Source organism: Cicer arietinum, chromosome 8, assembly GCF_000331145.2.
Source record: "Cicer arietinum cultivar CDC Frontier isolate Library 1 chromosome 8, Cicar.CDCFrontier_v2.0, whole genome shotgun sequence".
NCBI classification, from domain to species: domain Eukaryota; kingdom Viridiplantae; phylum Streptophyta; class Magnoliopsida; order Fabales; family Fabaceae; genus Cicer; species Cicer arietinum.
In genome coordinates this window covers 16,926,017-16,938,675 of record NC_021167.2, presented here as the reverse complement: position 1 = coordinate 16,938,675, position 12,659 = coordinate 16,926,017, and the positions used below count along the sequence as shown (strand labels likewise).

The 12,659-nt window shown below is 33.2% G+C and overlaps 1 protein-coding gene across 1 annotated transcript in view; it reads right to left on the bottom strand.

Moving 5' to 3' along the window:
- Positions 1-8,794: 8,794 nt before the first annotated feature.
- LOC101494547 (APO protein 3, mitochondrial-like) overlaps positions 8,795-12,659 on the bottom strand; it is a 14,659-nt gene continuing 10,794 nt past the window's right edge. The window contains exons 3-4 of the mRNA XM_027337255.2: positions 9,483-9,913; positions 8,795-9,383 (exon numbers count right to left, since the gene is read on the bottom strand). Coding sequence (XP_027193056.1) covers positions 8,971-9,383; positions 9,483-9,735 — 666 coding nt within the window. The 5' untranslated portion in view covers positions 9,736-9,913 and the 3' untranslated portion in view covers positions 8,795-8,970. The remainder of the gene's footprint in view (positions 9,384-9,482; positions 9,914-12,659) is intronic.

The window sequence follows — 12,659 nt, the reverse complement described above, 5'->3', positions numbered from 1 at the left end:
TTGCAGAAAACAACTTGTATCTTCGTTGTTTTCAGCAATTGAATAGTTGAAGATAAATTTAACTATTGTACACAAAACTGAAACCCATAAACCACTCTCAGAAATATTGAATCAAGACCAGATGGAATACATATAACAAACAAAATTTGTACAAAGAACCTTGCTCGCTTCTTTAGAGGCAATTTTAGTAGTCCTTTGTTTTTACCATTAGAGGCTATTTTCACCAGATTTGGAATGCATAATGTACCAATGCCTTGTTGTCCAATTATAAGAGGATATATCCTAATATCCTACACAATACTTTTGGTCTTAGAACTCTACACTTAATTAAAACATTAGTGCTTTAAATTGTTCCCACAAACCGATTTTGTTATCATCAAAAAAAGTAGGTGTTGAAGTAAAAACCTTTTTTATGTGTTTTAATGACAACAACCCCTATGAAATAAATGTTAAATTTTCTAAATGGCGATAATATGATGTTTGCAATTGAGTTTTTGTTGAAAGAACATAAGTGGTTAAGCTTGAAGCCACTCACAAGTTCATTGTATCAACTCAACAATGAAATAATTGAGAAGTCTAATTTAAAAATGTAAATATGATTATCCTCAAGCTGAGGATGATCATCAAAACATGTTGCATCTCAATCACACATAAAATCTCTTGGAAGAAGTCAAGAAAAACTATGGGTCAAGATGTGTCTATATGAAAATTCCAGACCCGATGATGAATATTTTTCACAATCTTATAGCTGAGGATAAATCAGATGATTAATACTCTCACAATTTCAGATCCGGGAATAAATATTTATCAAAATTTTCATCTCATATTTATTGAAAAAATAATTGTCATAAAAGTTCAACAAGACAAAAGTTGACAATTTGTTCACACTATTTAAGGTTTATCAAAAGTAAACATAGAAGTGACATCACATCAATCATGTATTCTTATATGGAAGATAATAATTTCCATCCTCCTACTTAACATTATCTGAGAATGAATTCTCAAAAAAATCATCATCTCATATATAAAAACGAGGTTTTGTGTGAACAATGTAAAAACAATATGTTAACACTGTTCAAATTTGTACAAAAGCCTTTGAAGTAAGACAAATAGATAAATCTTGATTTATAAGGTATTGGAAATAAGAAGTAACCTTCTCATCAATAATAGATCAAGAGGATAATAAGAATCTCTTTTACAAATTATATTCTAGAAGGTTACCTAACAACTCAAAAAGGTGTCAACATGTTTACACCAAATTCAACAGTCACATATTGGAAATAAAGACATACAATTATCTCTCAAAGACTTACATAGATCCGAGGATGATCATCCTGGACATCCTTAAAGTCAGGTACATCAGAGGATGAATACAATCTCAAGATTACGATAGACACAGATGATATCCTCATAAAAAATTTGACACATACAGAAAAGTACAAAAAGGTGAAATACTTGACGTGAAGGGTACACTGGTCAAAGTGGTTGGAAAAGGGAAAGCAAAACACAACAATCACATCAAGAGTCAATAAAATAGAAACTTCATCTTCGTATTTAAATAAGATCTAAGGACAGACATAAAGGATAAAAAACATTTGTGAGAGGATGAATTTATTTCCTCTATGTCAGAGGATAAACAATACTTAAGACATGATGAATTTATATCCTCTATATTAGTGGATAAAAAATACCGAAGAGATGATGAATTTATGTCCTATATGTCAAAAGATAAAAATAAAAATAAAAATAAAAACATAAGAAATGATGAATTTATGTCTTATATGTCATAGGATAAACAACACAAAAGAGAGGATGAACTTTTGTTGTCTATTTATCACCGCACATGGAAAAATGAGTAAAAGTACCAAAGTACAAAAAGTGGTGTCCTTGATTTGTAAGGCAAACCACTAAAATTGTTGGGAAAAGGAAAAGCCAAAAAGCACAAGTCACATCAGAAATAATAAAAACTTCATCCTCGTACAAACAAGATCCGAGGATAGGCCACCGCAGTCATTCTCTCAGCATACTTAACAAGAGGATAAAGGTTAAATGACAGTTTTGAAAATAAAGATAAGTCCAAAGAAACTTAGCAAAGTCTACAACAACTATATTTTGTTAACCCATGTGTTTGAAGCTCCAAACGCAACTATAAATAGAGAAGTGTTAATCTTCAAACATCAAGAGAATCATCTACAAGAAAATATTTAAGTTATTCAAGCTTATCATCATTCTCTTCAATCTACACACTCTTGCAAACTTAAACAGATCCGAAGATCATTTTTATTAAGTGTGTTATATACAACTTCCAGTCACTATCTTATCTTAAAAAGTTGTAATTTGATCCCAAACAAATCAAACACGTTACTACTTGTATATCATCAAGTTGATATAAACTTGAGTTATTTTGTAAGTCTGTTGAAACTAGTAAAAATACAGTTAGATGAGCCTGATGAGGCTAAGAAAATACATAGTTGAAAATGTGTAGATCAGAGGACGAGTTTCTAAGCACTAGTGAAAATCTCACAAAGCTGTGAGAAATGGAGTAGTCTATATTAGGTGAGCCAATATCAATTATGTGTGTCAATCTTTTTAAGCTCTACTCTATTTATATTTGTTTTATTCATATCATTAGCACACTTATCATACATATTTCAAACTCATATTCTTCTTCTTTAGATCATTATCAATAAGAGGAGGATTATTTTTATCTAATCATCCTCACTCCAAAGACAATTTGAGAGGATACTATTAGAGAAGTAACTAAATTTTAAAAGGATCACAATCCATTTTAAACAAACTTGTTATGATACCACCAAAAACGAGACAACCCAAGTCCCATATAATGAAACTCAATAAATCCCAACACCAAATTTTCAGAATAATTAAAATTTGAAGCACATGCATAAACAAAGTTGCTTCCTCAAATCAGACCTTGTTGGAGTAGATATGTTTTCATCCTATCATTAACATCTTTGACGTTCACCGCTTCTTTTTGATGTTTTCAATATGCACCCTTAGTGGATCATCTTTATTATGGCGTATGGCTTATAGGCTTTCCACTAACTTTGGTTGCTTCCTAGAGGTTGTAAAGTGAGACGTAAATTTTCTGCAAAGCTCTGCTTGGGAATTTATTGATCACGCCTTCAAGAGGGTCTTCGGTGTCGCGATGATTAATGCATAGTGTTTTCAGTATGAGGTTTCTTGAAGTACATTTCCAACAAAGAGGAGTAGTGGTGAAGACTAAGGCTTAAGGAATGAAATCAATGGTCTATTCGTTCTCCAGAAATAGCCATTGGATCCCAGTATGGTTATTTTCCATGCGAGTCAAACCCTTATTTGGCTTGTCAATGAGTCGGGACTATCTCCGAACAACTTTGATTGGGTTTCGCAATAGCTCTTTGGCTTCTCCCTCGATGTTGGACAACAAATCTTGGTGGAGGAGAACCTCCAGCAATTGAGTTTCGTTCCTTGGTGGTAAAATGAAGGTCTTGAGTCAAATAATCTTTTAACTATCCTCTTAAGTAACAAAATACTTGTCATTTAACTTGTTTCTTGAGTGTTTTTATTCAAAGTTATGTGATCAAATACATTCATAGATTAATCAACGATAATACTATGACATAAATCAAAATAAATCATGCCTTAACTAAATTGGAAATTGATTACAAGATCATTTTGGGTAATCAAGATCATTCTGGTTTATAAGAGTATCGGTATGTGCAAATCAAAATTATTCTGGTTTATAACAATATCATTCTGGTTTATCAAGATCATTTTGGTTAGTTCGATTTAAGAACAAGAGTAAAATGAATAATTTTCCAAAGTATAGATCTTAAGATAAACGAATATCAAGGCTACTCAAAATAATGATCAAGCTCAAAAGTACAGCTAAAGGCCCAAAGAAACAAAACAATATCAAGAATAATAACCAGATCAATCTTCATATTGATGAACTATGAACAAGTACAGTTAGGAAAACATGGATGAAAAGACATTGTTGTTGCACCTTTAACAGAAACCTCATCATGCCTCCGAGGCAAAGGAACTTACACTAGAAAATTGCTAAATCCTCAACCATATTGTTCATTCAAACACAAAATCAAAAACGTTTTGGTTGCAAAAGAAGAACGTTACGAATTAAATAGTACACATGTTTATTGATTATCACTCTGAACAAATGTTTCTCTTAAAGATTAGGCTATAATGAGCTTTCTCTAACCTTCATCATGTCTATGAAAGGAATATCAAGGTGAAGACAATAACAAGAGTTTTCAGTGCAACCATTTCATTACTCAAACAATCATACTCGAGCAAACAAAACTCTTCAATCAAGCAAAAACTCCAGCTCTCTCTTTCACTATATTCAAGGATATGATTATTGAGTTATTGCTAGAATCAATCTCAAACAAGTGTTGAGTGGATTCTAATCCCATAATCTTTTATCATAACATCATTAAAAACTCAAGTAATTCTCTTTAGATAATTTGAGAGTGAGAGAGAGAGGGAGGGAGGGAGGGAGGGAGAGAGAAAGAGAGAGAGAGAGAGAGAGAGAGATTGGTCTGAATCCTTTGAAAACTTTATATTTTTCTGCATTGGAATGTTTGCTGGTTTGGAAGCAAGGAGGCCAGCTTCGTGCAAGATGTCTAAGGTGTATTTCCTTTGTGAAATATGTAATCCAACCTTGGAGCGAGCGACTTCAAGTTCCAAAAAATACTTCAAGTGTCCTAAGTCCTTGATTTTGAAAGATTTGTGAAGAAAAACCTTTACGGATTGAATTTCTACAACACCATTACAACAATAATGTCATCGAGGTAAAGGCTTTTCGTGGTAAATGTGTTATTATATGCCTTAATAAATAACAAATGATCAGAGGAATATTGACAATAGCCTAAAAAATATAAAGCAAATGATAGTTTGGCAAACCACTAACGACTAGACTGTTTTAAACCTTACAAATATTTTAATAATTTGCATACATGGTTAGGGTTAGAGCTAGAGATACTTGGAGATAATTGCATGTAAACTTCTTCATCTAAAGTACCATGTTAGAATGCATTGTGGATATCTAGTTGATGAATATGTCAACGCTGGGATGATGCAATAGAGATGAGTAATCTTATCGTAGTGAGTTTTGCAATAGGAGAATATGTGTCAAAATAATTAATACATTCGATTTGAGTAAAACCCTTAGCTACTAAACGTGTTTTGCATCGTTCTATGGAACCATCGACTTTATACTTTACCTTATATACCCATTTGCACCCATGATTTGCTTACCGTGTGGGAGAGCTGTTAAAATCCAATTGTTATTCTGATTAAGTGTTGCAATTTTAAAGTCCATTGCAGTAACCCAACAAGGATGTTTAGCAGTCTGCATATAAGTAGTAGGCTCTTAAATAAAGGAAATGGAAGCAACAAAGGAAAAATGTGAAGCAGATAAACTATTATAAGACAAAATAGAAGAAATGGGATATAAGGGGTTGGGCACTGTATCTGTTACAGTAGCATTGCATTGAAAATCCTGCATGTAAGCAGTGCAATTTTTAGGTCTTGAAAATTTTTGTATATGAGAAGGGTCTGCACTGTTAGAGGCATGGCTGGTGGTAGATACAATGTCCAAATTATTGTGGATAGGAGAATATGGAACACATGAGTGTCTTGCATGATGACTAGCATTATTATAAAGAAAAACATCATCAAAACTCATAAAATTAAAATCATTAAAATCATAAGAAGAAGTATTAGTAGAAGAAGAATGAAGAGAGGTATAAGGAAATATATATTCATAAAAAAAAAAAAAAACAACAGTTCTTGAAGTAAAAACATCACGAGTATGTAAATCAAATAAAACATAGCCTTTAGTACCTAACTTAAAACCAAGAAAAATACATTTTCAAACCCGAGGGTCTAGTTTGGATCTTTGATAAAGTAAGGTAGAGGCAAAAGGTAAGCAATCAAAAATCTTTAAATCAACAAAAGTGGGTGGCATGTTATAAAGTAATTCAAAAGGTGTTTTGAACTTCAAAACAGGGGTAATTAATCTATTGATAAGAAAAGCGGCATGGCATAAGGCAAAAGACCAAAAATATTTAGGAAATTGTGAATGAAAAAGTAAAATTCTAGTGACATTCAATAAATGTCTATGTTTTCTCTCAACAATGCAATTTTGCAGAGGGGTCTCGACACAAGAGGTTTGATGCAAGATTCCCAAGTCAGAATCAAATTGAGGCATATTAAACTCAACACCATTATCACTTCGTATGATTTTTACTTTGGCAGAAAATTGTGTTGAAACAAAATTTAAGAAGTTTTTTAGTGTAGGTCTAGCTTTTGAAGTGGAGTACATAAGAAAAATCCAAGTAAACCTTGTGTGATCATCAACAATTGTTAAAAGAATATTTATAACCATCAATTGAAATGTCACTAAAAGGACCCCAAATATCAGTATGGATTAAATCAAAAGCGTGTAAAGATTGGCTAGAACTTAAGGGGAAAGGGAGCCTAGAAAATTTACCTAAATGACAAAAATAAAAAATGGCAGTCTTATTTATTGAAATATAGGGAAATTGTTTACATATATGATTCAATACAGAAACAGAGGGACAACCTAATCTTAAGTGCCATATATCAAAAGAATCAGATTTCAGGCTTAAAACATGTTTATTATATGAAACAATAGTTTAATCTAAAGAAACATCAGTTGATAGAACAACAGGAACTCTTTTGAGAATATAAAGATTGTTAACATGCTCCACAATTCCAATCATCTTCAGGGTGTGTGAATCCTAAAGATTGCAAGAATTTTTACTAAAAATCAATTTACAGTTTAAATCAGTAGTTAACTTGGAAACTTAAATTAAACTGAATTGAAACTAAGGCATGTAAAGAGCTTCATTTAGAAACAGAGATTTATCAAAGTAAATAGAACCAGAAAAATCTACAAGAAGTGTGTTTCCATTAGGGAAAGTGATGGAAACATGTGTTATCCTTTCAATTTTGGAAAAACATTGAATAAAAGAAGAAACATGATCTGAAGCACCCGTATCTAAGATCCAAATAGAACGATTATGATAAATAGAACCGGTATTGTAAACACTAGAAATCAAGTGGGTATTGGTGACTTCTGTAGATTGTTTTTTTGTTGAAGAAGTGGTTGAGGTCTCCTTTTTCGACGACTGAAGAAAATTAACCAAGTAATGATAATCTTCCTTTGAAATTGAAGGAGAGTGGTCTTCTAGAATTGAATTGGATGGTGAAGTAGACTTGGTTTCATGAGGAGGAAATGGATTAGGATTATGGTTTTTATTTAAATGCTACCCAGGTGGAAAGCCATGTTTGAAGTAGCAAGAATCTACTATGTGATTGATTTTAAGGCAATGTATGCAGCACATTTGAGACTTTGGTTGAGTACGTCCTCTACCACGCCCAGCTTGTTGTGTATTACGATAATTGGTATTTTCAAAATTCACACTGAAAACAGCAAACTTGGGAGGAGAAGGATTGGATGCAGGTTCTTGTTGAACAACCAAAGAATACACCTTGTTAATGGAGGATAATTTCTCCATGAGAAGAATTTGAGTATGAATGTTGGAATAATTGTCATTCAATCCTTTGAGGAAACACGTGACATATTCTTGATCTTTGAAGCTTCGAACAACGATACTCAGTTTGCATGTGCAAGGAACAGAGCAAGTGCACGAAGGTGTCGGGGATAAATCTTTGAGTTCATTCCAAAGAATCTTAAGATTGGTAAAGAAAGTCGACAAATTTCTATCTCTTTGTTTAATTGAGTGAAGGTCGGGGAAAAGATCAGAAAGACATAAATGATTACCTTTGGTGAACCTATCACGCATATCGAACCATAGATCAAAGGCAGAGTTGATGCAAATGATGCTTTGTGAAATATATGGTGATAAAGTCCTGGTGATCCAAGAAATCATTATGTTGTTGGCACAATACCAAAGATCGTGATCAGGATGTGAAGAAGGTTGAGGAAGAGAACCGTTGATGAATTGAATCTTGTTATTTAACGAAAGTGTGTGTTTCATTGCTCGACTCCAATTATAAAAGTTCAAATCGTTCAACAGTGAGGCGACCAAAACAGCGTTGGGATTCTTGTCGGGGTGAAGATAATAAGGGCTATGTGGATTCAAAGCGGCATCTTTTGATTGGATGGAGTCTTGTTGGATAGAGCTTTGTTGATTGGAATCATTGTTGTCAATCTCCATGAGAGGCGATGCGAGGAATTGAAAGGATTAGGGTTCGAAAAGGGTGAATTTGGGGAAAATGCAAACAAACAAAAAAGAAACATTAGCATCAAAAATTGATTTAATTTGATACCATATTACTTTGTAATCAAGAGGGGAATTTATTGAATAATATCTTGATTATTATTATTAAATCAATCAAATTACAAGAGAGTAGACTTTATATATATATAACCCAAACTGACAGTAAGGTACAAAAACAACAACATTGACTAATAGTAAAGACAACAACAATAACACAAGAAGAAGCAGTAATTAAAGATGTTGGAACCAAAACAACAGTTACTAAGAGAAGATAAAAAAAAAAAAAAAAAAAAAACAAGGGAGGAAAGGAGAGAGAGTGAGAGACATTGATTTGTATCGAAAGATAAGAGAAGGCTAAAGATGATCTTGCTGTGGTCTTCTCTCGTGCAACACCAACCATGAAAAAGGATTTTTCCTTTTACCTAAATTTTGAGGGGAAAGTGTAACTATTACATTGCAATTTTGATTTTTTTTTTCTTTGAAATGGTGAAGATTATAAAAGATAACGTAAGATTGTAATAATTTATAAGATTGTGTTAAAATCCTTTTAATAGAATATTGTTTTAAAAGATTTTTATAAGTTGTTACAAGAAAAAGATTTTTATAAGATTTTACCATTTGAATTTTAATGCCCAAATGGTTCCTTCATGCATGTGAAGCAATTCAATCCATTATTGCTCTAAACAACCCACTTTTCCTCATCCATTTCGGGGACTACAACATCTACCCTCATTGTATGTGCATAATTCTTTTCAAGTGGTGCCCCGCCTTGTGAAAATAGCTCTACAACTGCAGGCAACATACCGTAGTACCTTTTCAACTCCTTTACCAAAGGCTTACCCTGTTGTTGCTGATCTTGAATGTGATAGACATATACAGGAGGTATAAAATCATTTATTGTAGCCTCCTGCCATGCATGCTGTCCATCCCTCATTTGGTGTTTGTAAGCTTGACAATTTCGCACTCTATGACCTTTCGGTCCCACTTGTACCTCTGGACAATATCCACAAGTTTGAACAGCATATTTCTCCATAAGTTTTGTAGCTCCAATGCACATTTTCTTCCAGGCTTTCATGCCTCGGACAGCAACAGCTGCAAAGAAGCAAACACAGTTAGCCGAGTTGATAGAGGACAAAATGTATGTTGTGTGTAAGAGTGAGCGAAAAGAAGAAAAAATGTGTCTTCATTAACCTTGGATGTCATCACAACGCATTTCCATAGCATTAGTGTCTTGATTCAATCTCTTTTTGTTATACGGAAACCCGCGTTCATCTATGTCTTTGTCAAGAGAAATTTCTTTAGGAAATCTTTTCTCGAAATCAATTATCCTACCGGCAACACAGTAAACAGGATACGTCCTTCTCCTGGTAGGGTACTCAGGTATGTCAACACCTGCCTGGACACACAACTCAACAATTGCAGGAATTCGGTCCACTAGAAGCATTTCATTATGTGAAACAGCCCTCCCAACTCTATCATACAGATGAAATGACTCTACATGAGGAAGAACATGTTCGATACCACCTTTGACCCAACTGTGTTCTTTGCTTGACAAGCTTCCTCTAACATTACATGTTCTAATTTTATGTGGTGGATCACCAACATGAACTTCTCCACATATGCTGCAAGGAATCCAAAATATCAATCAACTAAGAATGGAGATTAAAGAAATTCTCAATGACAGGATAAGTTTTGATTATACATTCAACATATCTGGACCCTTATTCACAAAGAAATCCTCTTAAAACGCAGTAAGTACTGAAAAAATCATATTGCATAACTTAGCAGACAAGTCAAAGATATCAGTCAATTCAAAAAATACCATACAAAAAAATAATAATAATTCCTACTTGAAATTTAGGTTTGATACCATAGTTATCAATCCTAGATAGTAGCACCTAGTGACCAACCTCAAAAATGCTACAGCACAATACAGCATAGCAAGATTATTGCTATTCTGAATTTTTTATACATATTAAATAACTAATACTATATATATATATATACTAAAAAATTAAAAATCAAAATCAAAATTCATAATGCAAAGTGGATGATATTAACGTGGAAGTGATGCGAAAGTATTAATTAGATGGTACAATTGGAGAAAAAATAATTAATATTGCTTTAAAAATGGAAAGGGTAATTCATTTGGGACAATTTTTTTATAAATGAGTTACTTATTTAGGAGCGTAAGGAATACTTGAATATAAATTCTATTCTAATTGCAACATGGTAAAAAGCTAAAACAACAATAATGAAATTGTTAATGATAATGTTACTTACCAGCATGTATAAATAGCAATATAGTTGACAAGTGTAGAAACAGTGGACCATAATTCAGATCTAGAAGCATAAACTTGGTTAGCAACAGGAATTAATTTTCGAACCAACAACCCATTTTCAGGAGGTTGTAAAATAAGCTCATCCACTTTTTGTCTCTCCTTTTTCTTTTTTCTACCTTCCCGTTTAAGTTCATTAATACTTGTTAATAACGGTTTCCTTTCGAACTTGTTGAGTTTCTTCTTCAGAAAGTCGTCACAAGTGGAAAGAGTCGAGTATAAAGCACCGAAAGGTGTTCTTGTAGTGATAGGTATAACTCTGATGTGATATAATAAGTTGTTTGAGTATGGTTTGAACAAGTCTTGGAAGCATCATTGATCATATTCCACTACGTCCACCATCTATTCGACACAATGACACACAACAATGTCTATTTTCTGCGATAGAGATTTGGAGGGTTTGAGAGTTTGATGAAGGAGACTTGTTTTTGATCCTCAATGGAGGCGGCGGCGGCCGCAGATTAGAGCTATATAAGTTATATCACAGCAGTTGAGTTGAGGGATTCGAGAGTTGAGAGCAATGTCCCTCAAGTGGAGTGCACCCTCTCTTCCTCTGTCTCAATTTTTATACTATGAGTGAAAAAAACTCATTTGTAAGGGTTCTTCTTCATGATAACTCTTCCAAGATATTCCCTCCAGTTCTATTTATAAGAAACAAAAGACAAAATCACACAAGGAATACATTCAAATGAGTTAAAGTTATAAAAAATCATAACAGCCACTAAAAGAAACTAATGTTTTAGCGCTTGGAGAAAATCGACTCTACAAGTGAAATTTTGGACGCTAACAACTCATTTATTTCAGAAAAGCTTCATATTTGATATTACCATATAATAATCAAAAGTTAATCAAAACCAAATCATCGTATACTTCAAATTTAGTTAATCTTACATGATAGGATGTGAATCACAAGAACATCAAACTCAAACCTCAACCTTACTTTCACTTGATTATTTGAAAATCAGTCAACCACATGCACCACAAATAAAAGAAAGAGAAATCTCCTAACTCAGCCCTAGAAAACAATCATAAATAAGAATCATGATAACACCATAAATTGTTAATACAGCTGGTCTGACCTAAGACTCTTCATTGTCAAGGTCTTGAATGAAGCACCTAAGGTGGCAACGGCAGTAAATTACTGGTTTAGTCTTCAGTTCTGTTCAGGTTTAGTCATAGCACGAGAAGCAAAACAAACCAGATTCTACAATCCTATAACATTGAACATTGTCAAATATGATTGGCACCAAAACAAAATCCTATAACTGGATGATTCATCAATCAACATAAAATAGCAAGATCCTATGATAATTTCTTCTGGTATTTAGTTTTTCTCAACACCAGGAAAGAACACTATGTTGGATTTTGATCCTTTGATTCCTAATTTTGACATAATTAATAATTCAACAATGTTCATACAATACATGATAAATCTAATATTTGAATTGAGCAAGATTTCAGGAACCATAATCAAATCCTACACACTTGGATCAAATTGCTTGGAACACAAGAAATCAACAAAAGTTGAATTCTGACTATGTAAATCGATTGAGAAATCGATTTCATAACAAGGGTGTAAGGAAATCTTAAGTGTTTGTAAATGTGAAATCGATTAGGCAATCGATTAGCTTAATTAAAAATGAAAACTGCACAAGTCAGTAGCACTCTGATTTGGAGAGTAATCGATTGGGAAATCGATTGAACATTTCACAAATTAAACCTGATGGTAACACATCGATTGGTAAATCGATTGGATAAGTCACAGTGGCACTCCAGTGCTGAGGGAATCGATTGGCAAATCGATTGACAAAGTATCATTTGAAAAATGACCTCACCTGTGACAAATACAATCGATTGGACAATCTATTGTTGAAATTTTCAATTCTGATAAAGTTTGGTTGCAATCGATTGGGAAATCGATTGAACTAAACACCAGGTAAGAACTTTTCAGGAACATGCTACCAAAGCGATTGACAAGTCGATTGACATCAAATAACTGAGTCACTGTTTTAAATCAAATCGATTGACA